This window comes from Anolis sagrei, chromosome 1 (genome assembly GCF_037176765.1).
Source record: "Anolis sagrei isolate rAnoSag1 chromosome 1, rAnoSag1.mat, whole genome shotgun sequence".
Classification (NCBI taxonomy): domain Eukaryota; kingdom Metazoa; phylum Chordata; class Lepidosauria; order Squamata; family Dactyloidae; genus Anolis; species Anolis sagrei.
This window is the reverse complement of record NC_090021.1, coordinates 89,511,268-89,537,116: the sequence shown is the minus strand read 5'-3', so window position 1 is coordinate 89,537,116 and position 25,849 is coordinate 89,511,268. Positions and strand designations below refer to the sequence as shown.

General features: G+C 37.9%; 1 protein-coding gene across 2 annotated transcripts in view; it reads left to right on the top strand.

Annotated features, from left to right (window-relative positions):
* The window catches only part of DCBLD1 (discoidin, CUB and LCCL domain containing 1), a 39,581-nt gene that overhangs the window by 7,074 nt on the left and 6,658 nt on the right, over positions 1 to 25,849 (top strand). The window contains exons 2-9 of one of the 2 annotated variants that reach the window (XM_060753237.2): positions 9,174 to 9,386; positions 16,823 to 16,957; positions 19,322 to 19,373; positions 19,768 to 19,837; positions 21,723 to 21,856; positions 22,494 to 22,534; positions 24,027 to 24,242; positions 25,611 to 25,735. In XM_060753237.2, the coding sequence (XP_060609220.2) occupies positions 9,174 to 9,386; positions 16,823 to 16,957; positions 19,322 to 19,373; positions 19,768 to 19,837; positions 21,723 to 21,856; positions 22,494 to 22,534; positions 24,027 to 24,242; positions 25,611 to 25,735 (986 nt within the window). Of the gene's footprint in view, positions 1 to 9,173; positions 9,387 to 16,822; positions 16,958 to 19,321; positions 19,374 to 19,764; positions 19,838 to 21,722; positions 21,857 to 22,493; positions 22,535 to 24,026; positions 24,243 to 25,610; positions 25,736 to 25,849 lie in introns of both variants that reach the window. The other variant, XM_060753236.2, reaches the window with a different exon arrangement.

The following is a 25,849-nucleotide window of genomic DNA, read 5'->3' as shown; positions in this document are numbered from 1 at the left end:
GTATTGAGACCATGAAACATTACAAAATATTTTTAAGCGTGACTGATTCTTAGGTGTGCTGTAGGGGAAACATGACTAGCAAAGACCCAGTGTTAACTTTTATGCATAGTGATATTATCTGTTAACTTAACCCGTGAGACATTGTCTCTTTATGAAGTTTGCAGTATGGCCCATGTTTGTGGGACTAGTATCCACGGTTTCACTTACCTGCATCAGGCAAAATATTTTTTTTTCTCTAAGAGTTTTCTAGGTTAAGTCTATGTTATGCTTCTGGCAAAAATTCCTATAGAGTTTCTCTGAAGGACCTAGCAAATTCCCAGAAAGGAGATACCTTGACAAATTTATGGCAGTGGTTCTCAACCTGTGTGTCTCCAGGTGTTTTGGCCTACAACTCCCAGAAATCCCAGCCAGTTTACCAACTGTTAGGATTTCTGGGAGTTGAAGGCCAAAGCATCTGGGGACCCACAGGTTGAGAACCACTGCTCTATGGTAACATCCGGTGGAAATAATTCATTTCAGTATTATCCATATTTTCCCGTTTCCGCAGTAAGCTCAGGAATATATATCCTGCTAACATAGGGGCTCTACTATATATGCATATAAACATGGCTTTTTAAAATTGGAAACATAAGATCAAGTGAATCCAGATTTCATATGTTACATATTAATTGATTTTGTTTGCATAGTTTAGGTGTGCATTCCTGACTTGTGAAACAAATATTAGTAATTTCATATATACTTTAAGATTCTTGCGAGAAAACTGTTATTATATTTGTTCCCCTTTTCTATATTTTGTATGTAATGGTAATTAGGAACAAGCTTTGTGCATCCAGTTAAAGCTTGTAAACGCGACAACAATTTACAAAAGTCACCAGTGGTTATATTGGCTGGTGGATTCTGAAAGTTGTAGTCTGAAAAGTGACTCTTTTGAAGGTAAATTATGCATTCAGTGCCCATTCCCAAATTATTCAGCAGTAGTTGGCATGCTGGGAATGTTCACCCTAACCAGGGCACTGTCCCTTTTATAGTTCTGTTTACAAGTTATATTTTGAGGTTAAGTTGTCAATCAGGCTTTCTCTCCTTCATCTCCCATTGAAGTATGTATAAGCTATATTCTTTTATTCAATTCTCATTTATTTCTGTGGCATTGTCCCCCCCCCCTTTCTGTAATTGATGCCAGTTTATCTTTTAGCCACCACATATATAATATGCCTTGAATTTCATAACCTCGCAGATTCAAAGTGGCTATGTTTTGTCCTATCACATTGTTGATTGTGGAGGCACGGAGAATATGCTATAGTGCAGGAAGGACAAAAATAAGCTGTGTTTCTAAAACATCCTGTTTTTAATGGCTTTGAAGTCATCTTATGCCATTGTGTGTTCATTAAAAATGTTCAGACTTTACAAAAGGCATGACTGGTTCAAGATTAAGCTATACAAAATCTGAGATAAATAAAATGTTCTGTTTGTACTGAGTTGTGCAAATTTACACTGGCTCTGTATTGGTAGCACTTTTGCCATTATAATTTCATATGGTTTTGGCTTCATTTCTAGTCAATCTGACCCGATTAACCTGCTTACTGATGACCAACATGTTTAAATCTGGGTGAAATGGTCATACAGTTTCAGGGCCATTTTATAAATCAGTAAAAACATCAGTTGGTTGTTTTCCCATAAGTTGATTTCCACCCTTAGGGTTTCCTGGCAAAACTTGAATTAAAATGGAATTTCCAAATGTAGGGCATAAGCAAAAGTGCCTCCCAGTGGGACTTGGTTTGAGGACATGTGAATTCCTAATTGATACTTCTCATCTGTTGTATGGCCCAGAAGCATCACAATTTCCAAGCTAAAGTTGTTCGGAATCAGCCTGTGGTTGTGTTCCAGGATGATCATGATGCTTCTGATGTGGACAGGGATGTGAGAAATGATGAGGGAAATGATGGTGCTGAGGCTGAGGTGCAAGATGGAGATGGTTTGGTCAATGATTTTCTTGCAGACAATGACAGAGAGGCCCCAGTGCAAAGGGCAGTTTCTCATGAGAATATTCCTGCTGGGCATAGGGATGATGGTTTACTCCCTCTCTCTGTGAGCTCTCAAGATTTGGGTTTGGAAAACAATCTGACACCTGAAAATTTTAATGAGCAGCCAGAAAGGGAGTTGAAAAACAGGCAGCTGGAGTTCAGCGAGGACCGACAACAAACTCAAGGTTTACGTCGCTCAGAAAGACTTTGTCAGATAAGAGTCAAGGGTGGGGGAAAACAAAACCAATTTCTGGGTTTTGGGATAAAAGATTTGTCTTTGTCCTGTTGATTCCTATCAGGATAAATACTGCCTTGGATTGTTTTTGTATTTTTGTGGACATTGTTTTGAGTTACTGCATTTTACTGACCTTTTACTTTTTGGAACTTTTCTATTTTCTTACAAGCATTTCTTTCTACTGGCTATTTTACTAAGTTTCAATAAAAAGGATTTGTTTCTTCACTCAACGTGTGGTGTTTTTTTTAAAATCTGAGGGCTTTTTCCTGTCCTGGAGTGCAACAGAAGTGATTTGGTCATTATTCCAAGAAGAAGGAAAAGTTGCTTTCAGGTAGCCAGTATAGTCCCACTACTACTGCAAGTTTTGTAAGGCTATGTAGTAACAGAAGTCTCCCCTGGCACTATGAGTAGTGAAGGCTGGGATTTTTGGGGGAATTGTCTTTTCTTTTACTCTTTAACTAGAAACACAGTCAATGTTACTCAAGCAAGGAGAAGCATTTGTTCCATTGGATTTGAAACAAAAGGTGGAGGGAGGCACAATCTAAGGAACAAAAGGGAAGAGGTAACTCACAGTTGCAAAGGAAACTCTGCAGTTGAATGAGGCTTGCTGCAGTTTGTGTTGCAATGGAACTGTCTGAGACTATTGTGTTTGCTCAAATAACTTGCAAGGCAATCTTATTGAAAAGCTGTGGTGTGTTTTGGACGCATTAAACTGCACATTCCTTTCAGTACATATTTGAAGGTGCTTTTGTTTTATATAATTGAAATGAGGGAAACAAACCTGCTGCATGTGCATGTTCCCGCTCCCCCATTCTCTCTCTAATAATTTTTTATTAGAATGTAAAAGTGCTTGTTAACACATCGGTGTTATTTTTAACTCCTATATGAAATGGGTTACAAGACCATACTGCTTAGCTTTGCTGTATAGTTTTGCAATTAACAAGCTTCACTATTAATTGCTCCACTTGATGCAACCCAAATGGCCAAAGTGTGTTGATTTTGAACTCGGGGGCATACATTGTTTTGAACAAGTAATGTAAAGCATTGAAGACCTATAGCAATCTGTAGGAGCCCCTGGTGGCACAGCAGATTAAATCGCTGAGCTGCTGAACTTGCTGAGTGAAAGGTCGATGGTTCGAATCTGGGGAGTGGGGTGAGCTCCCACTGGTAGCTCTAGCTTCTGCCAACCTAGCAGTTTGAAAACATGCAAATGTGAATAGATGAAATTTTTCCAGTGGGAAGGTAACGGGGCTCCATGCAGTCATGCCAGTCACATGACATTGGAGGCACCTACGGACAGTGGACAACGTTGGCTCTTCGGCTTAGAAATGGAGATGAGCACCACCCCCCAAAGTCAGACCTGACTCGACTTAATGCCAAGGGGAAACATTTACCTTTACTTTAAGTAATCTGTGGTGGTTATTTTGGAAAAATTGCATGAAGTGAAATGCTGAATTTCCAGCATAGTTCCATATGCTGGAAATTCAGCATCGACAAGGAAAAATCCTGTGTTGTATTAGAGAGTAAGTCTATGTTTACATGTTGCATGAGCACTCCCACTGTCTATCTGGCATAGCTCCTAGATGTTTTTTATGTACGTGTAATGTAGTGATGACCAATTCATTTTTTTTGTGGTCATATTGTCCATACAATCTGTGTAATGCCGATATACAAGAGAGGTAACAAAAGAATAGAGAACCTTTCTAGACAAGAAAAAAAAACCCCAGGTTTTGCCCATTTAAGCCAATATTATTTTGGGTATCCTCATGATATATTGTGTGTTCAAGTGCGCCATATACAGTGCTAATAGGCATCAAAAAGTGTTCCATATATAGTGCTACTAGGCATCAAAAAGGTCTCTCACAATGCTAATCTGAAAGAGAAGAGAAGAAGGGACAATAGAAGAAGATAAAAAATGCAACACAGATCCTGAAGGATAATTTGCTATTCTTGTTAGAGAAGACTTTATAGTTGGAAATTTTTCCCTTTTACTTCACGTTCTTCCTATACTAAAGAATATGTATAACGATACCCCTCCCCCCCGTCTTTGACGATACAATAGACTTGTGTATTTAACTAACATGACTCCGTAACTAATATACTATATCCTGTGATGTTCTCCGTCTTTCCCTTCTTTTTCCCTTTTTAATTGTTTATTTGAGTTTTCCCCCTCTTATTTTGAAAACAAAATAAAATCTTATTTGCAAAACAAACAAACCAAAAAGACTCGTGTCTAGCAAGATGTCATGCTTCTGACTAATAATGTCTTTGAGAATCTCATGCAGAAACCTGTTTTACAGTCCAAACCAAAACTACAGTTGACATTCTTACTTCTCTCTAGAAGTCAGTTTCTTGTTTGCCAGATCAGATCTGATTTTATCAAACAGAATGGATTTCAGAAACCCATGCATACAACTAGTAGCAGTGCTTATATATGGTGTACCCCAGCTCTCTTACTCCTGGATATGGACATTCTAGCCACTTGTATTGTGACTCTATCTGAAGTTTGCCCATGGTAAAACTTGGCTATGGAACCAAGTGTTTGGAAAGTAGTTACAGTGCAATGTGCTGCTATGAGATTAATGTAATATAATTGGATCGACTTTGGACTATTTTGGGACCATGTGCTATGTTTTTAACTTTTTATTTTAAATATTTTTATATGTTGCTGTTTTGATTTTAATCCACTATATATTTTTTATTTTGTTGGTTTTATGTTTTAATATGGCATTGAATTATTGCCAGTTTGGAAGCTGCCCTTCAGGGTTGAAATACAGCAGGGTAAAAATACAGCAAATAAACAAACAAACAAACAAACAAACAAATAAATAAATAAATAATGTGCATTAGAAAGCATCAGGATTTCTTATATGGGCAAATGCCTTCTATTGCATACTGGCCATATCTGTTAAGAGAAGTAGACAGTGTCAAGAGAAGTAATACTCTGTATGTGCTGGCCCGTTTAAAAAATATTAAAATTACAAGTGATGGCTTATGTTTGCAGACCCACAGGTCTGTTTGAAATCAATATACATAAAAGTGCCTTCTCCTCCACTTTAACTGTCTTAAAGGACAGTGAAAATAATTGAAACATTAGAAGTCTTCCCTTTTAATTCATTGTTCATTTTAATAGGCTTTTCTCCCAATGATATTAACTTTCTTCTCTGACAACTTACTTGGTCAGGACAAGCTTTTCAGCATTTCTCTTCGGTATTATCTTGATTCACTAACAAATCCTAAGTAAATATTTAGTCATCAAGTATCATCTAACCAGAAAGAGTTGCATGAACTGTCCCAAGCAAACTTCTTCGTAATCTTATTGGGCAGTTAACACCAGTCAGTAAAAATCTTATTTTCTTTCCATTATTTTGTCCTTTTGGCTATTATCCAACATTTATTTATAGTGGTCAAGAGATCTTAGAATCAGGATTAGAGAGACCAGAAGTAGAACTCTTGATTATCTATTGTTTTTTTTTAAAAAAGGTTTGCATATCAAGGATAAAGTTGCTCGTACTTTCGCAGAGCTTGTTATCACAGTATCTGAAGTAGTGTCTAGTGTCTCATCTTAATCATACTTCTTTGGGTCAGTTTCAGTTGCTTCAACTTGATGACATAGAAAAACACCTGAGTCAATATATCTCCCCACCTGTAAGGTTGACCCTTGTCTCTCTTGACCGATAAGATTAAGTAGATATATAGAGTGGAACCTGAGGTAATAAATGCCTCATTAAATAGGGTGTGTCACTTTGAAAAAGGTTATAGTGCACCATACTCAGAAAACGTTTCTCCAGGATCCACAATCACATGAGCACCACTGACCCATTGATAATACCTCTTTATTGGGCTATTATGTGCTCCCACACATTACCTGAAAAGGGATATTTTTTGACATTCTTGGAAGATACAGATTGTTTGGTTATATCTGAAATTTGGTTTCAAGCCATAGTTTGGTAATGAAACAGACCCAACCAATGGCCTGTTCTGAAGAATACACAGGAAGAGTATTGCCATGAATGTCTTAGGCATTTTGATGTCATTCACCTATTAGAGCAGTTCTGTAGGATGGGAATAGGAAGCACTTCTTTTGATTTTTAGCTACAGGACCAATTTCAAAATATAAATGTGAGAAATCTGTAATAATTACTTTTTCTTAAATGAGATATCTGAATAGCTTGAAACGTCTTTCTTGTCAAGGAAGAGAAAACTTGTTTACATTTGTTACATTCATCGTTTGATGCTAAGTAACACTTCTCTCTGTCACCACTGACCAAGTTAGAGTTAACAAACACAGCGGGAGATAATTCCAGTTGTCTTCTGGTTTTGTTTTTTTTTTTAAAAAAATGTGATCATGCTCAAATACAATTGAATAAAAAGCAAAGCCTTGTGATTTCTGTGATTTGTTTAATATTTTAGACTCTCTAACTGTTATCTTTTGAAATAATTTAAATGGCTTTTTCTACCCAGTGATCTTTTGATATATCAGGTGAAAAATATAAAAAAATAAATACTTAAAATAAAATGGAAAAGATGAGAAACTCAGGAGGCATGGCTAGTTCTGATTGCCTCTTTCTGGCAGGACTATGGACTTGATGTGCCAAACCTCTAGCTCCAATTTCTTTGTTATTCTACTGTCTGACTCTCAACTCCTCCATAAAATGCAAATGTATATTAATTAGTAATACTAAGGGTATTGTAGTTAAATTGTAGCACAAAGTAGTTCATCACCATGTTGTGACTCATCAGGCTTCTTCAATAGAATATAAATATTATTTGATTTACATTTCTGAATAAGAAAGTGTTCTTAAATTCCCATAAAAGTAAATATGCAAAAAAAAACCCATAATTGTTCAATATATTCTAAGCTTTTGTTTTAAATAGGAATTGATACATTTCTGATATTGCGCTTGGCTCCATAAACCTACTCCACTTCCCTGGTTTTAAATAATATACCTCCATATGTGAAACATGTAATTTCTTTCAGAATGCCCTGTGCTTTGGCCTTACACAGAACAGTACAGGGAAGATTCCTTTGCATTTCCAGGAATACTTGACATGGAAAAGAAAGTCTTGTGCATCTATCCTGGGATGTTAAATCAGACTGATGAAATTTACTTCCAAGCATGAATATGTTTGCAACAAAAATCATATCAGCTGTTCTGATTTTAAGGAAAATATAGCTCTGAGTCCCCTTGGGGAAAGAGGGTGGTCTATAAATAAAGTTGTTGTTGTTACATGTGTGAGCTTGCTGGTGTTTTTTTTAGTCCCTAGCCTGCCCTAGTTCTGATCTTTTTGTTACGTACAAAATTCGCTGTATAGATGTGCCTTACTGAAATATAAGAAGTTTGCAGGCAGTATAACAGTTAACATCCTCTTATTTCTGAATACAGAAAGGTAACACCTGCCAATCCCCTGGCTACATGTAGGTGGGGAAAAGAGGCTGCCTTCCTAGCATTGCTGTGAAGGTTATTTCCTCTCAAGTCACTTTTCTGGGCAAAGAAAATCTGTGGATCCAATGTCAAAGTATGAAGCCGTGCAAACCAAACTAGTTCCTAAATGTAATATTTTAAGTTGAAGTGGGAGAAGAGCACATCCCCCCACTCGCTTAACAATTACATCAGAACACTCCACTATCCCAATTATCTCTTATCATCACCATTTTAAAATGCTGATAGGAAGTGGTACATTGGTGCTTTCAATCATTTTTGGGTATAAGGGTGTTCAGTGTAACAAAGGAGTAAATTTTACCCCTTTCCCCTACACAGTTGTCTACTTAATTTAATTTAATTTTAGATTTTCTTCCTTGTCTGTTTATTGCTCTCACTTTCTCTATCACAGGATATAACTTTTGTATGAAGAAAAAAGCTAAGATATTCCACAAAGAGTGTACTGCTTTTATAAAGTCAGACACTTGGCTTATCAATCACAGAAAAGGGTGATACAAATAAACAAGTGGGATAGGACCCCTCTCTTGTTTGCCTCCATATTTCCTTTTCCTTTTAGCCTCCCATTCCCTCACTGGATCTGGTTTTTGGACTGTGTTCATTGTGGTAAAATGTGACCAACTCTTGCTCTCCATTGCAATTCTTAAATGAAAACTCAAAAACAATGGAAGATCACATCGATAAAATTTAGTATGTTACAATTACATTTAACATGACCTCCCTGAATGCTTTCCATTTTCCCAGATCTACAAACCTTATTTGGATCTTACCAATTATTTTCTTCATAACTGGTCTTCACTCTGTTTTTGACTTCCCAAATTCTACTTTATCCTGTTTCTGTCTCTTTAATTCACAAGTCTCTTAGTCATATCCTCCTCTCACAACCTTCACAGCGTTCTTCAGGCTGTGACTAGCTGGCTCACTTCACAGTCAGTTATCCAAATATACCAGGATCCAATAGTATATATCCAAATATGTATATTATTGGATCCTGTTCACTACCAGCAAGAGCACATGATGTCTTTCCATGGTTAAAAATAAAAGGATGCATGGTGCTTCATTGATAACACTGCCCAACCAAAAAAAAAATCTTGGCATCTTGGTTTTTAGGCCTGCCTCTGGGGTTATCTGCAGCACTGATTGAGAAAATTGCATTGGATAGACTGCATCATCTCTAGTTTCTTAGGTATAGTTGTCATGATTTTCTATGGACAAGCAAATGACTGGTATATGACGTCTGTTCAAGGAGGAGAAAGCTGGTGCCATTTTTTGAATCAGCAGGCCAAATATACTCAGAAACAGAGCTAATATTTGAGATGCCAGCATTTGTGTTGTCTTTGATTTGGGAGCTCATCTCCCATTCTTCACAATTGTTTGATTATTAGATTGGGAAATGAGGCAGAATATGTGCACTATTGTGATAAAGACTTCTAATCATCTTTTCCTCTCTCTCTCAATCCTTTCTGTTGTAAATAGGGGATGGATGTGGACCTATGACCTTCTATCAAGATAGTGGAACTCTGGCATCCAAGAACTATCCTGGGACATATCCCAACCACACCATCTGTGAGAAGAAAATTCAGGTGTCTCAGGGGAAACGGCTGATTCTGAAAATTGGAGATTTGGACATCGAATCACAAAAGTGTGAATCTAATTATCTTAGCATCCACAGTTCTACTACAGTGCATGGTATGTAAATACTGTTAAGGTTGAATTATCAGGAGAGTTAACATTGAGTAGAGGGATGGCAGAAAAATCCTTCTGGTTTTCGTTTTAATGTGGACTGAACTAGTTTATGCTTTCTGAACTAATACATGAAGTGGTATTTCATACTGCTAAAACAAATACTGCCAAAACTAAAATACTGTTATTTTGTAGTTCTCCAAATTTGATCATTCCTGATGATGAAACGTTAAAAAAAACTGTATATTTTAGAGGAAAAAAATACAGAAAATGTATACTCTAAGTATAGAAGACCTTCTCCCAAAGCATATACTGCATTAGTTAATATGGTATACAAAATGCAAAGGAATCTTTGTGTGTATATATATTTCCATGGACGTTGAAAAAAAAAACATTAATAAGCTTAGCTGGACCCAAGATGAAAAAGCACGAACATCGGAGAGAGCAAAAGATCTATTTCTTTATTCTTTTCTGTGTATGGAGAAAAGCAAGAAGCTATTGCTATCTCACTATGTCAAGATTTTTCTCAAATAAGGCTAGAAAATTTTGTGTCAGGCAACATAGTTCTGTTAGCATGGCTCTTTTCTGTATTATTGCAGTGCTACAAAGTTGCATAAGCATTGCCTTAAGTTTGTCTTCATTATATATTCTTCAAAACATTTGAACTTTCCGTTCATATCTCTAGTGGAAATATGACTTGGCATTGTATATTCCTTGCTAAAGAAACAATTACAGTTTCTCCCAAAATGGAACCAAAAAAATTGCAAATAGAATTATGCAATGGAAGAATACTTTGACTGGTTTACGTGTATTACAGAACCTTTATTTTTAGGCTTAGAAGTAATCAAACTTTTGAGCCTAAACATAAAGGTTCTGTAATATATATATATAACAAGTCAAAGTATTCTTCTTTGCATAACTCAAATTGCAATATTTTTGTTTGCTTTTGGGAGAAAAGCAGTATATAAATTAAATAAGTACATTGTAACTATTTTGCTAATGACAGGCAACTACAGGGCATGCTGTTGACATTTTATTTTTCTATCTTGCTGGTTCTGGAAATTTCAGCAGTTATTTGTTCTACACATACAGCATAGACTGGTAGACATGACTTTCTGAAACTAAAATTCAGAACCCAAAGGAAATCTGAGATTCTTGGGAATCTGAAATCTCTACCAACAGTATATGTTTTCCTGAATAATTACAGCATTGATGCACAGCTGAACCCACCCTCATATTAAGAACACCAGACACCTTGGCAGTGTTAAGCCATCTAATATATTGTAGATAAGCTTTTTGCAGGATTCAGTCTGTTTGAATGCATAATGTGATGGAGAAACTGTTCACATAGTAACACAGATGTAGAAAAATAAGCTAAAACAGTGGGTCAAAAGATAAAGAAAAAAGGACTGAAGATAATTGTATGTGAATTTCAGAAAAGAAATGCATTCACACTCCAGCTAGAATAGGCATGCACTGTGTATCATGCTCTGATTTTGCTTTTAGGAATTATGTTGCAACCTCTATTAAAATGAGGCTGGTTTTAAACCCAATAGCATGTACCCAGTGGACAGTGATGGCAGTGATTCATAATCGGGCACCTTGACAATGGATATTTATTCCTATGTGTTTAAATCTTCCTTCTTTTAATTTATGTTTAAATGTTAGAATAAGCTACAAACATGTCCTGTTGTAGAAGATAACAAGATAGCCAAACTTTAATAAATGCTGTACAACTTTGTAGCCAAAATATGAAGGGTTATTTTTCCCTTCTGGAGATTTGAGAAACTGCAAGTTGTTTCTGGTGTGAGAGAACTGGCTGTGAGGGAAGGTTGGCTCCCGTTTGTCAGCTCCAGCTTCCCATTCGGGGAAATGAGAAAAGCCTCCCAAAGAATGGTAAAACATCTGGGCATCCCCTGAGCAAAGTCCTTGCAGATGGCCAATTTTCTCACACTAGAAGCAACTTGCAGTTTCTCAAGTCACTCCTGACACACAAAAAAAGAGATGGAAGATGATGATGATGATGTTGATGATGATGATGATGATTACCTGCCTCTCCTTGAGGCCGCACACAACACACTTAAAAACACATAAAAGATACATATTTCCCCCATTCTGCCAATTGTGAAAGTGTTAACCTTTGACTTGAACAGGGACATTTAAAAAGAAAAATACACAACTTTCTCCTTTTGTGTGCATCAGCTCCCCCAGCGTAAGGGTATCTGTACTATCATCTTTCTAGTAATTCATATTATTTAACTTTGTCTCTCTCTGCTTCCATGTTCAGCGATAAAGTTTGCTTTTACAGACTCATGTAAGCTATCTCAAGGACCCATAAACTTTAAGGAACATATAAAAGCAGTCTTCCATGGGTTTATCTGACCTAGTATTCTGTTCTCTGGCGGGCAAGGACACTAGTGATTCTTGAAAGGACCCCCCACCCACCCACACACACACACACACACACACACACTTTCTTTTAAGATCCTTCAAAGTGAAGATATCAGGGTTTGTACCTAGGCAAGCAATGTTTTATTTACAATCTCATCTTAAAACATTCTGTAGCTGTTCTTCAGATTTTTTGAATCAATATGACACAGAGGCCTTGTAGATTTATACCTGCTGTATATGTAGTTTATAAATGATCCTCTAAATTAATAACAGAGGCTAGTGCAGCCTCTTCGAGTTTCCTCAGGGAGATGGGATATAAAAAAAAAAGTTGTTGTTGCCATCCCTCCACATTTGCAGCTTAGGCTTTTGCAGATTTGATTTTTCATGGATTTGATTAAAGTGTTCTCTCTAGGAATCTCTGGGTCCTCAAATGTGATTGTATGGTCAGCTTCTAGTGAAATTCAACCATAGAGTCATGCTAGAAGACCTAGAAATTCATAGAGACATATTCTCGTAGGTAAAAAAAAACAACAACAATTTTATTAGTCACCGTTTTTCACAATAATTCTGTGTCCCTATCCTCCGGGAGACATGGAGGGCTGACTGCACAGTTCATAATCTTTACTTTGAATTGTTTAAGAGCTGTTTCTTTTCCTGTTGTATGATATGTATCCTCGTTTGAGTAAGAAAAGAGCATTTCCTGTCCATCATGAATGTTTTCTTCACTCCTAAGAATCTTGCTGCAATTAATGTGTTTTCCCTTCTCCATTCCTTTCTTCCCTTTTTCTTTTTCTCTAAGCATTGAGACTGTCTGACATACTCTAATGTTGTCTGGGTATTCTCTGCCATAATCCTGGAATACTTTTTGGTGTACTGTTTTGACAGACCAGCCAGCCTTAGGATGAGTCAGCTGTCTTAATTTACCTGAGCAATAGACAGGTCACTGAGAGAAAACCGAGAAAAGTTCAGAAGAAAAGTATCTGTGGGAAAAACATGAGGCAACAACACTTGCGTAATAAAGGAAAAGAAGGGAAAAGACTAGTTTTCTCATGACCTTCAAAATATAAAACACAAATATTCTCCTTTCCCTTCTGTTTTTATCAGTGTGTTGGTTTGTTTCCCTGTTTAGCTTTTATGGAATATGGTATGACATCTCTGAATATAAACATAAAAAGATAGTCTTGCTTTGCTTTTTTCTTCCCCATAATAAAACATGAGATTGAATATTTTCAACAGTATGGCCTCTGAATTGGATGGGGGTATATTTCAGGAACTAACCTTATGTCCCCTGGATACCTAGAATCATAAGTTGGAAGAGACCCCAAGGGTCATCCAATCCAACCCCTGCTATCATGCAGGAACACAGAATCAAAGCACCCCCAACAGATGACCATTTAGCCTCTATTTGAAAACCTTTAGAGTGGGAGACTCCATCATGCTCTGAAGCAGCATACCTCATTGCTGAACAGCATTTACCACCAGGAAGTTCTTCCTAATTTTTAGGTGGAATCTTTTTTCTTGCAATTTGAATCCATTACTTTGTGTCTGAAAACTGTGGATAACAGCGGATCATAAACTTTGACTATACTTGAGCTAGAAACATATCATAGAAACCCATAGACCTAGAGAAGCCCACAAACACTTCTGGGGGGTTGGAAGAGGCTGGAGTGTGGGTAAATGAAACCGAATATTAAATCAGTGGATGAGGAATATTTGTTATAGGGATGGGAGGAATTCAAGTGATTGTCTATGTCTACATTAGGGATTGGAAATTATGTAGCATGCAGGTCACATGCAGACCTGCAGGGGTTTTCTTTATCAGTTTTGAGTTTGTCCCTCCACCAGAATCCTAGCATATCTCATACATTTCCCAGGTTTGTTTTTTTTTTCATATCAGAAGCAACTTGAGAAACTGCAAGTCACTCCTGGTGTGAGAGAATTGGCTGTCTGCAAGGACCTTGCCCAGGGGACACCTAGATGTTTTACCATCCTTATAGGAGGCTTCTCTCATGTCCCCAGTGGAAAAAAACCCCTCCAAATGATAAATTTCTATGTAGCATGCAATCTCCTAAATAAGAATTCCCCTAAACTCTGGAAATTTTTTAAAAATGGAAGTGATTTCCATTTTCAGCCAAAATCAAGCCAAATGTTGTAGTACAGCCTGCCACAGGAGGATAGGGATGACTATTGATATCCATGCCCAACATGGCTATCTACCTTTGAATTAATAGCAGCTTTTCTCAGCCTGGTCCCCTTTAATTTGCCTTCACTATTGGCCCCATTGAGATATATAAGAGTATAGTCTCAAACATCTGTAGGAACAATGGTGTTGACCATCCCTTATTTCAAATCCAAAATAGTCCACATGAGTGGATAAGACAGTGACACATTTTCTTTCTGCTGGTTCAGAGAACACAAACTTTGTCTCATGCACACACAAAAAATATTGTGGATAAAATTACCTTTACACTATGTGTATAAAGTGTATATGAAACATATATGAATGTCATGTTTACACTTGGATTGCATCTCCAAGAGATTTGAATGATGTATATGCAACTATTCCAAAATTCAAAATATTTCTAGTCCCTAGAAATGTTTTGGATAAGGGGCACTCAACCTGTAATATACTATATGGATGTGGTGAATGGAAGCCTAGTACAGATAAATGGTGTTGTTATGCATGGGTTAGTGACTGTCCTGTCTGGGATCGAGCCTGAGTTGTCGTCTTTCTCTGTTGTTTGGTACTCAAATGGTGTCTGTGGCCCCTCCAGGATTATAGGGATTTTATGCTTGCAGATTGTGTCGGCTTTAACTGTGTTTATTATTGTAATCTGCCTTAGAAGCTGAATGTTTAGATATATCAAAGACATACCATTTGGCTGCTGTGATATATATCCTGTAGTAACACTTCACCAACGCACTGTTTTGTGGACTGCCAGACATGTGTTGTTGAAACGGCTTTTATCCACAAATGTGCAACAAAACTAAGGTCTTGTTTCATGTCTTTGTTCAGGAGGAATTTTGATATTTCAAACTGGAATTCAGTATTTTTTTCCATCTTCGGGTTGGATCTCTTTAGTTGTTCTGTTTTTAAAAAAGGTTTGCTTAAAGCACTCCTCCTGTCATTCAAAGTTTTAAAAGAGACAATAGTAATTTCATAGAAATATTGTGTACTTCTTTATATGTCTTCTTAACCTAGAAATACAAATACGAGAAAATAAGGTAAAGCAAAGAAATAAATCAATATTTTAACTCTGCTTTTACCACACAGTTTTGCAAATATCTAAATCATCTCTTAATCAGAGAAATGAAATAGTTTTCAAGAAGTGTGTGAGGAGGGGATGTTTTCTTCATGTTAGGCAATCATACCTGTTAATTTGCACACTGTGTTATACTATAGAGTGAATTGACAAGTAGCAGGTGGGGGAATCAAGATTTTACAGGTCCAGTGATAGTTTCATGGTAGCATTCTGGAAAATGCTGGATTATACTTGGAGTCTACCTTTGTTACTTGTCTGGACCTGGCTACATGTTTTCATGATGTTATGTTTTATTGTGATATGTTTCTATTTGGTTTGTTTTTGTTTTTATTTTATTGCATTATGCTTTAACTGTGTGCTGTCTGGGTGTCAAGACCCAGGCCAGGCAGGAACACAACAGGCACCGTTAGAGTTAAAAGAAGGTGTTTAATGTCTATTAGCAAAACAAAAGGAGACTCTTCACTTCAGAGGTGTAAACTAAAGAGGCTTGCAGGCAGCAGAGAAGTAAACAAACCGGTCCCAGTCAGCCTTGGCTGACGAAAAGGAAAGTCAGTCTTAAACTAAAACAAACAGCTTGAATTCAGCAAGAAAACATAGTCCATTCCAAAAGCCAACGAAACAGCATACAGCAATCCTCATGAGGAGCGGTCCAACGAAGTTATCAGGATTAGGCAGGGGCGTAGTCAGGCAGTCCGAAGGTCAAAGCACAGAAGACTCACGAGTCAGGAACCAGCAGCGTTGTTCACAGGATCAGGTAACACGAAGCTGCAACAAGAACTCAGGCAGGAGTTAACACAAGGCACACGGCATGCGACACTTTGAACTCTGCGATTAGTCTGTCCCCAAGCTGCTGCTTAAATCTCATCCGAATCGCTGGAGTTACTGTCAGCTGGGTCCAATTCCTCAGGTAAATCCAGGCTGCGCCATTGTTGCCAGTCAGAACTCCGTGCTCCATCCTGCAAGGAATTATCTACATCCCAACTATCCTGAAACCCCTGGAATTCATCGCTTGAGGTGGGGGCATTAAGGACATCCATGACTTCTTGCACTTTAGTCCAGTCCAGATTTTCCTCTTCGCTGTCAAATTCCCCACAATCTGCTACATCTCTCAGGCGTTTAGCAACAGATCCTACATCGCTATTTGAGCTGCTGGCTACTCTTTTTACACCTCTGTAATCATCCAGCTCCATCTCCTCGCGAGTAAAACCTGCAAAATCCTCCTCATCGGTCGTCTCTAGGAACAAATCCCTGATCCTTTTCAGCTGCCGCTGAGCTTCATCATTCTCTAAGCTACGTTTCCTCCTACTACTAGTAGTAGGTGCATGAGACAGACGCTGAGTCTCAACACTGGGCTTGTCCCTTTGTAAGCCGCCCCAAGTCCCTTCGGACAATGGAATATTTGTAACTAAATACTTGTATACCTTAATAAATATTGTTGTAAGTCATATGATATCTGGATACTTATTCAATAGAAATGTATCTTTTTTTTCCTTCTAGTCTTTTATGAAATAATTAATTTTTATTTGGTTTTGCCTTGAGCTGGCCTACTGAGAATACATAAATATTCAGTTGACTTTGAATGCTATACTTCTTAAAGGCTATTGCTTTTTACATATGAACCTGGAGCAATTATTAATACAGAATAATAATTATTGGCTTCAAATATGTATGTTATTATGTATATTGATAGATAATGAATGTACTGTATTTATAATCATTATTTTCTTCAAAGTGAAACCAACATTTTCCACAAATATACACAAAATCCCCTTACTTGGTTTTTTTAAGGACCATACTGTGGAAATGTGCCTGTCCCAGAGGAAATCATCTTAGATTCCAATGAAGCAACTATTCACTTTGAGAGCAGGTCTCATGTTTCTGGAAGGGGCTTTCTTCTGTCTTTTGCTAGCAGTGACCATCCAGGTAAGATTGAACCCCAAAAATCATTTCAAGCTAGAGCAGAGGTTGATGCTGAGAGTTGATTAGCAGAGTGCTGCATTTTAGAACAAATGTGTAGAAAAAAGAAAATGTTTCACCTTCAGTGACGTCTGGTGTCAGCATACTACTTTGTTATGGCCCTTGGAGGACCTGGGGCCTAAACCGATCTCCCATTTTGTCACAGTCTTGACCTGCTCTCTGGGCCCATGAACCCAGACTTATATCCACATCAGCATTTCTTTCAATTCCTCTGAACTTCTTGAAGCATTTCAGATAGAGGTGAGCATGCAATACGGGAAGCAAAAGTGTGGCCAGGAAGCCCTTTGAGGAATGTGTTAACAGATATCTTTGGGACGTCCGGCAACTCTCTTCAGGCTTGTCATGCCTCCACCTCATTTTTTGGCAGAAGAACATTATGCAAAATCCAAAAGAATGTAGCCTGAGAGGGTACCATTCCTAGTCATTCAAAATAGCCACTACAGCAGGCATGGGCTAACCTTTTTGCCTTGGGACTACATTGTGGGCCCAGCTGGGAGGGTCAGGTTGAGTCAGGAAGGCAGCTGGGCACACACTGGGTGGAATGGGCACAGGAGCGGAGAGGACCTGGGAGAGGGCCCAGGGCATCATGAGGTTGTCCTCCTGACTTAATGCTGGGATGAAAACGAGATATGCGGTGATTTCCCCAATCCTCCTCCCCCAATCTTCAGGCTGTGCTCTCAGCTTTATACCGGGAGGAGGGCTAGACAGGCAATGTCTGAGAGCAGTTCGGAGGATTCTCAACCACTTTGTGCTTTCCTTAGGCCGTCCTCCTGGCATAAGGATGGGGCTGCTTGCACCATCCTTATGCCAGGAGAAGAACAAGGCATGCATGGGCTGAGAACCCTCCAGAGAGCTCTCAGTTGCTGTGTGCCTTCCTCCCCTGTCCTTTCTGCATAAGGATGTGGTGGGCCACCGCACCCTTATGCAGAGAGGACAGGGAAAATTGAGGGTCTGAGGTAAATGCCGAGGGGGCCACATCAGGCCCCTGGGCCTTAGTTTACCCATGCCTGCACTACAATGATGTGGCTGTGTTTTTCTAGAATTTTAGCAGAGCCAGACATTGTGTAATACAGTCTCCAGGCCCCAAGTGTGCCCATTCCTGTTGTAGTGGGAAGAGACTAACAAGAAGAATCTGACTTTGAATAATTATTTTCAATTGGAAGTCAAATCAGAAAATTCCTGTATGCCCATGGAAGCACTCTGAAGACCCCCATTCAGGACCTCTTTCTCCTTCTCCCCCATTTGTATATAGAAATACATTTCTGTCTCTATAACAGCACTGATTCTATTTCTCATATTTTGTAGAGAAGGAAATACATGCTAAACAGGAATGTGAACAATCCCTCTTGAGAATATGTAATGTATTTTCCCATAGCTTAAGGTTCCTGATTCTGTGAGGTGGAGATGACGTTTCTGCTCATATCCCACAATGAAAATGTAGGTTCTGTACGATTGGAGGATTTGGCTGAACTGAATTCATTGTGTTTGTTCATGTTACTTGCTTCCTTTCATGTGACATAGTAAAAAAATATGGTTCAAACTGAATGCTGTTTCAGAAAAGAGTTCCAGCTTTTCAGAGGATAAACTAGAGATAAATTTATTTCAAAAATTCACCAGAGGTTAAATGATTTGAATGACTGAAAGAACTACTTAAAATATTGCTATGAAATATTTGTGATATAACAAATCAGGAAGAGTATTCCTTAGTTTAATTAAAACTGCTCCATTGTACAGAAACATTAGGAAAACAGGAAGTGGCAGAGACATTCCTTGAAGACGTATGTTTGACCCTGGCTTTCATCAGCTGAAACAGCAAATGTTCTAGAGTGACACCTGACATAGATACATGGTTTTTATTGAAATACTAATGTGATATTGACCAAGATTTCTCTTCAGAGTTTTGACTCACCTCTTACCCTGGTAATTGATATTTATCATACTGACTAAATCTGTTTGCTGCAGACCTCAGCCTTTTTCTTTGATCTCAGTTCTCATTATACAAAAATATTCTGAAAATGACCATTACAAAGGTCTCTGCTATGACTGTGTGGGAAGTTTAGTTTGTGAATGAGTCCCCTCTGACGCAAGTTTTCTGACATAATTACTCCTGTAGGAGGAACATGTTGGCCCATCTTAAACAAATCTGGGAGCAGGGTAGGAGTAGAAAAGGGAAATGCTGAAAGTATTATGCGGCTATAGATTGATAGCTCTTGAAATGAGTTTGAAAGGGAAACATTTTAGCTTTATTTGAGTAGCTTCACTGTATTTCTTTATACATTCACATTCACAAAGAACTTTTGCTTTCAACAGATCTAATCACATGTTTAGACAGAGCAAATCACTATGTGGAAACGGAATACAGGTAAATATAGATTTGGGAACCTGACATTTTGGCTGTCATGTTGTGTCTTGCACTTTACAGATGCTGTAACCGGATGAAGTACACGATCACTTGTTATATGCTTGAAACTCTTCTGCCAACCACAGGAATGTATTTTCCTGGAGATATTCAGAGGTATCTGAATCTGTGATTATCTCCTTGATACTTATCTGTCTTCCTCTGAAAAACTCTGCATTCCAGTTAAATTAAGAAATGCTACTGCAGACCTCTGTTCTATTTTAGTGGAAGGCAGCACTGCCTTCCTATGCATGTGTGTGCTTGTATTTGTATGTACATGTATATGGGCATGCGCAGCACTTCACACCAGTTCCTATTTCTAACAAGATCCTTTTCTTTCTTTTTTTTATGGCAGCAGGTACTGTCCAGCTGGTTGCAGAGACATAGCAGGCGATATTTCTGGAAATATAGTGGAAGGCTACAGAGATGTAAGTTTATAAAATCACCTAGGGAAAAGATAGCATTGTTTTCAGAACATATTTTATCAATAAAAAATCAATATTGAGTTCAGTGGCCTGTAAAGCAACTTGCTTTGCAAAGTGGAGGATAGTCCCTTGTTTAGAAGACAAAAAAAATTGAAATCAATATAATGAACTGGCTCAGGTTATAAAAGTCAAATTGTGTTGTGTTGTTTTCATAGCCGGAATCGCTGTGTTGTTGTGAGTTTTCTAGGCTGTATGGCCATATTCCAGTCTTCTGGAATTCTCTCGACGTTTCATCTACTTTTTGAGCAAGACTCAAAAAGCAGGGAAATTCTAGACAAGAATCAGTCAGGGCCAGCTTACACTCCCAACAATGGATTCCCCCAGGCAGCCATCAGGCAGGCCTTGCAACTGCAGGCCATTAATGCTAGTCAAGATGGCCAATTGCACACGCTTGATTCACACGTGCCTCAAGCAGACAAGAGTTCTTTTCCCAACACTGGACATTCTACAGATATATAAACCACACTTACTTAATTTTCAACAGACCCTTCAATCTCTGCCATAGATGTGGACTAAATGTCAGGAAAGAATGCTTCTGGAACATATAACCCAAATTATGGTTGTTGGGAGTCATTTTTCCCTTGTTTAAAAATTCTATAAAATTGGTAAAGTTGAGACCATGACTAGTAGGTATATATACTAACTAATCAGCTATCTTCTGAATGTCTTAACATACCTAGCTTGGATAATGTGTAAGTGGTTTATTCCCCTGGTTGTCACAATTCTTTCTTATTATTGAGGATCAGGATAGAAAAGTATGTATTGTACCACTGAGCAACCAAATAGTTTTATTCCTGTGTCTGGAGGCTAAGTGGTATTGTGACTGTTTTGATGTAATAGATGTAATAGAAAATATAGTGACTGACTATCCCTTTCATAGTTCAGTCAGCTCTCCACATTTGTTGGGGATAAAGACACAGGACCTCTGAGAAAGAGAAAATCCATGAATAAAAATACAAATGTTTTTAGCAGAGAGAACAGCTTTCCAGGAATCTAGGTCAGTGGTTCTCAACCTGTGGGTCCCCAGGTGTTTTGGCCTACAGCTCCCAGAAATCCCAGCCAATTAGGAAATCCAGCTGTTAGGATTTCTTGGAGTTGAAGGCTAAACATCTGGGGACCACCCACAGGTTGAGAATCACTGCTCTAGGTCCTCCAGTGTGAGTCTGGTCAGTCTTTGATAGAAGTTGACCATCGAGTTGCACTGGAGGACCTAGAGATTTCTTGAGAGTCCATATCAATCAAACTGCAAATAATTAACTCTATGAAAGCTAAACCCACAAATGTGGAGGGGTGACTGTAAGAGTCTTCTGAATATGTGTGTCTGTGTGCTTCGTGTGTACAGGCCTGCATTGTAAGGTCTTGGTTACAGGTAATTGGCATGGGATTTTTTTCAAGCCATTTCTTTTTATTCAGTTTGTAAAGTAGCCATAGCTGATCTGATGTAGGGGGAAAACCCTCAGCTTTGCCACACGCATGATAGTTGAACTATCTGCATCAAAACACAGAAGTATGTTGCATCATGCTTCTCTACCTATAGAATGGGGAAGTGACGCCTTGTTAATGATTTTCCGAGCAAGCATTAGATGAAGGTGTGTTCCTACAGTGTAAAATATTAACCTTAGAACATACTTGCTGAACAAGTAAACGTATCTAAACATTTAAGAATATTTTCATAGCCTAAGTAATACAGAAGGAATTTGCTGCTTTTTCTTTTTAGACTTGAATTTTTTGAAAGATAGGATGATGTTTATGTATTTGTATTTTGATCTGGCTAACTGTGAGATCCTTGAATATTAAAATCAAATTTTATTTGATTTGTTCACTTCAGACGTCTTTATTGTGCAAATCTGCTATACATGCCGGAGTAATTGCCAACGAACTGGGTGGCCAGATTAGTGTGATTAAGATGAAAGGAACACAGCGATACCAAGGAATCCTGGCCAATGACATACTTTCACAGGAGTAAGTACTGGCCACATTCAGGTACTTGTGTCTCACTCACCCTTTTCACTTGAGATATCTACCAGCATTTTCCTTATGGATAGAGCTTTTTGAGTCTCTCTTTTGTGTGAGCCATGATTAAATTAGGAAGTCCCTGTTCATCCAGGAAGCTGGGGTTGTGCTCAGACAATGAGACTTCAGCCTCATGAGCTAACATTTGCCTGTGTTCCCAAGTTTTGCTCCTTCCTTTATGCACGTAAACAAACCAGGAAGTCTGGGATTAATTCTACTTTTCTGTTTTAGCTGAACTAGGGAAATAACATAAATAGCTTTTTGAACAATGTAGGTTTGTCCTGCTTTAGCTCTAGTTGGCCCTAACAAGCAGGCATGAAGAACAGGCAGGATTATTTTTAATATATATGTATTGTTGTGATAATTTTTATGCTTATGTTGTTTGGATAATTTTATGCTTATGTTGTTTACTCTGTATGTTTTGATGTCTGTTACTTGGAAACCACCCTGAGTCCCCTAAGGGAGAAAGAGCGGTATATAAATAAAGTTTTATTATTATTTATTATAGTAATAAGGGGTTAGAATGAAATCAAATAAAAAACAACCCAAATGTTGATTGTGGTGTATCTTTTTTCTTTCTTTCCAGTGGTTCTCTATCAGATAAGCGGTTTATTTTCCATTCAAATGGTAAGAAATATTATCTTATTCATACACACTTATGCGCACACAGGCATACTTCTGTACATTGTCGTTGAAGATATAAAAATAATATTTTAGTGATTTTGTCACTGAGGAATGTGTGACCAGCATATATGAATCAAGGCATTTTAAAACAGGGGAGTGGGTGAACAAACATACACATTCCGCATACTCTGTAACTATGCTCAGAGCCCTCATGTTTTTTTTTTATTTTCAGTACTGTTTTTAATACTGTTAATGTTTACTTCTATTTTAATGTTTATTTATTTTTTGATTTTAAATTATATTGTTTTGGTTTTATTGTGAGCTGATTTGAGTAACATTTTTAGAGAGATAAAGCAGGATGATGATAATGATGATGACAGTGATAAGAGCAATATTGTTCCGGGGTAAAACATATGAGGCAATTAGACTGTTATGTCAGTGGGGGGCTCCCAGTATGGCATGCAGTCCAATCAGAATATAGACAAAAAAATAAAAATAAAAATAAATTAAAAAAAATAAAAATAGACAAGAATAAGAGCACTCTTTCTCTCTTCTTTCGTGTAAACACTACACATATTGATGATGATGATGATGATAATGATACTTTTTTATATCCCGTTTTTCTCCTTCACGGGACCCAAAACGACTTACAACATATTAAAATCATGTAAACAACAATCCAAATACATGGATGATAAAGATAAAACATCATAAAATAAACAGCTTAAAACAACAATAATATACATTCACATTCTTGTAGCATCATGTCAGATTATATTGCACTTTGTTTCAGTCCATAAACATTATGGTGTTTCTTATTACTCCAGCTGATGCCTCCACTGAGCTTTTCAACATGATTCATCCAATCCATCCCCATGAATCCAGTCTACTGTCAGCTCTCCCCAACTGTTACATTTTCCTCAAAAGTAGTGACTTGAACGCTGTTTTGGATATAAACCAAAGCCATCTGGAGATGAATCTTGATGCATTCAAGATTAATTGTTACACTATTTCTTTGGTTTATTTTGCAATGAAAACTTGTTTAACAGTCACATTTTTTCTCTCTTGCCCCCACCTATAAACACCCCCCCCCCTTTTTTTTTTTTTTGCTTTCACTACTTACATATCCTTCCAGAAAGCTTTTAATCTTGAACAAGACTTATGTCAAATGCATGGGTTTTGCATATCAGATGGGGCTTTATCTCAGATTAGGATCATGAGGTCAATGGAATAAGCAAATATTTACAGGAACTATTGATGTGATCCAAACAGTATGTGATCCAGTGATAAAAGTAATCCAGTTTACTGAATGAATGGCTGTCCTCATTGTTCTTCAGCTGAAGTCAGCAACACAACCTAATTTTTCATTTACCCTATGTGACGTTGTTAGTGTTGAGGGATGATGGGTTTCATTTGGAAAGCTACTAGTTATTTGTTTCCCAATATGCATGTATACTAATTTTGTGGGGTTTTTTTTTACATTTTGAATTTTAAGGTTGCAATAAATCATTGGGCCTAGAAGGAGGAGATACTTCAAAGGGTCACATCACTTCATCTTCATTCTGGGAGGAAACCAGTGAAATTGGGGAGGTGACTCAGTGGTCTCCTGATAAGGCCTGGCTCAAAGTTCAAGGACCATCCTGGGCTGCCAATCAGAGCAACCATCGCCAGTGGCTGGAAATTGACCTGGGAGAGAGAACAAGAATAACAGGTCTGTTAACTGCCAAGCAGATTGTGTTCTTATCTGTCTGAAGTCACTATGGTTTTGATAAGCATCATTCAGATGTGAAACATGATCAGATGCCGTTTGCTTTCTATTTTGGAAGCTAGAGATTTGTGAGCTTAAATGCTGTGGAGGGGTACATATCGGTGTAACCCACAATTAAAAGTGTAATGTTTTAGAAAAGAGCCCTGTCCATGCCTCTCTGCTATCACTGCAGTTATTATCCATAAAAACATAGTTATTCAAATTGTACCCTGCCTTCACTAGCAAAGAGAATTCGAAATGCAAAGCTATGCCTTTAGGCCAAATTCCTCTGCATTCATCACAGCATTTCAGGAGCAAAGGGTTTTTCTAGTAACACAATAGGAAATGATTTATGGTTGGATAAAATGCAGAAGGCTCATTAGAGCTGGTTTGTGGTGTGCTCCTCTTATCAACTGCTATTAAGCCTTTATTGGTGGAATGTAGAAAGGAATTTTCCAAACCCATGTCTTCTGTTGTCCTTTTGGAACCATGTAATTGGTTGTAACTTATTATTTAAACATTCTTAGAGAGGTAGATGGACAAAACTAAATATAGCTGATTTCACTGCAGCTGTTGAACTGTCAATGGCACTTTGCTTATTCCTTTTTTATGTACCATACATTTTAATGTTACCAGGAGCATCATAGATTTATTCTGCTTACTGAAAGATGGGCTGAACTTTCAAGAAATACCCTCATATTTATATTTTGCTACTCAAAAATAATGTAATGTAGGTCACTAGCTTGTATAAAAAAGTCAAAATTCATCCTGGAAACTCCGAGAAATCTTCAGACGATGCTTTTGCTACCCCCACACAAGAAAGGAAGTTACACAAACTCACTCTCACCCTCTCCCTCTCTCTACATATATATGGTAAAGGTTTCCCCTTGACATTAATTCTAGTCCTGACTGATTCTGGGGGGTGGTGCTCATCTCTATTTCTGGGCCAAAGAGCCAGAGTTGTCCGTAGACACCTCCAAGGTCATGTGACCAGCATGACTGCATGGAGCGCCATTATCATTCTGCCGAAGTGGTACCTATTTATTTACTCACATTTGCATGTTTTCAAACTGTTAGGTTGGTAGAAGCTGGGGCTAACAGTGGGAGCTCACTCCACCCCCCTGATTTGAACCACCAAACTTTTGGTCAACAAGTACTGCAGCTCAGCGGTTTAATCTGCTGAGTCACCAGGGGACCCTGTTGAAAGTGATAGTGTATCATAAAGCTAAAGATTTTCAAAAATATGTCTTTAAATAATATGAACTAGTTACTTTTTCTTTTTAAATTAATGAACAAAAACTTACCTTCTTTTAAAACTTTTTTTCTTAAAAGGAATTAGAACTACAGGGTCCACTATGCTGAATTTTAACTATTATGTGAAGACCTTCATTGTGAACTATAAAAATAACAACTCAAAATGGAGGGTTTACAAAGGAATCCTGAGCAATGAAGAAAAGGTAATCAAGCGGAAGATGGAAAGGGAAGGGTTAGGGTTGGATGCTTTGACCTCCAGTTGGCACTTCATTATGAACTACCATCTATCCTTTTCTTCATATAATAAAGAATTGCAG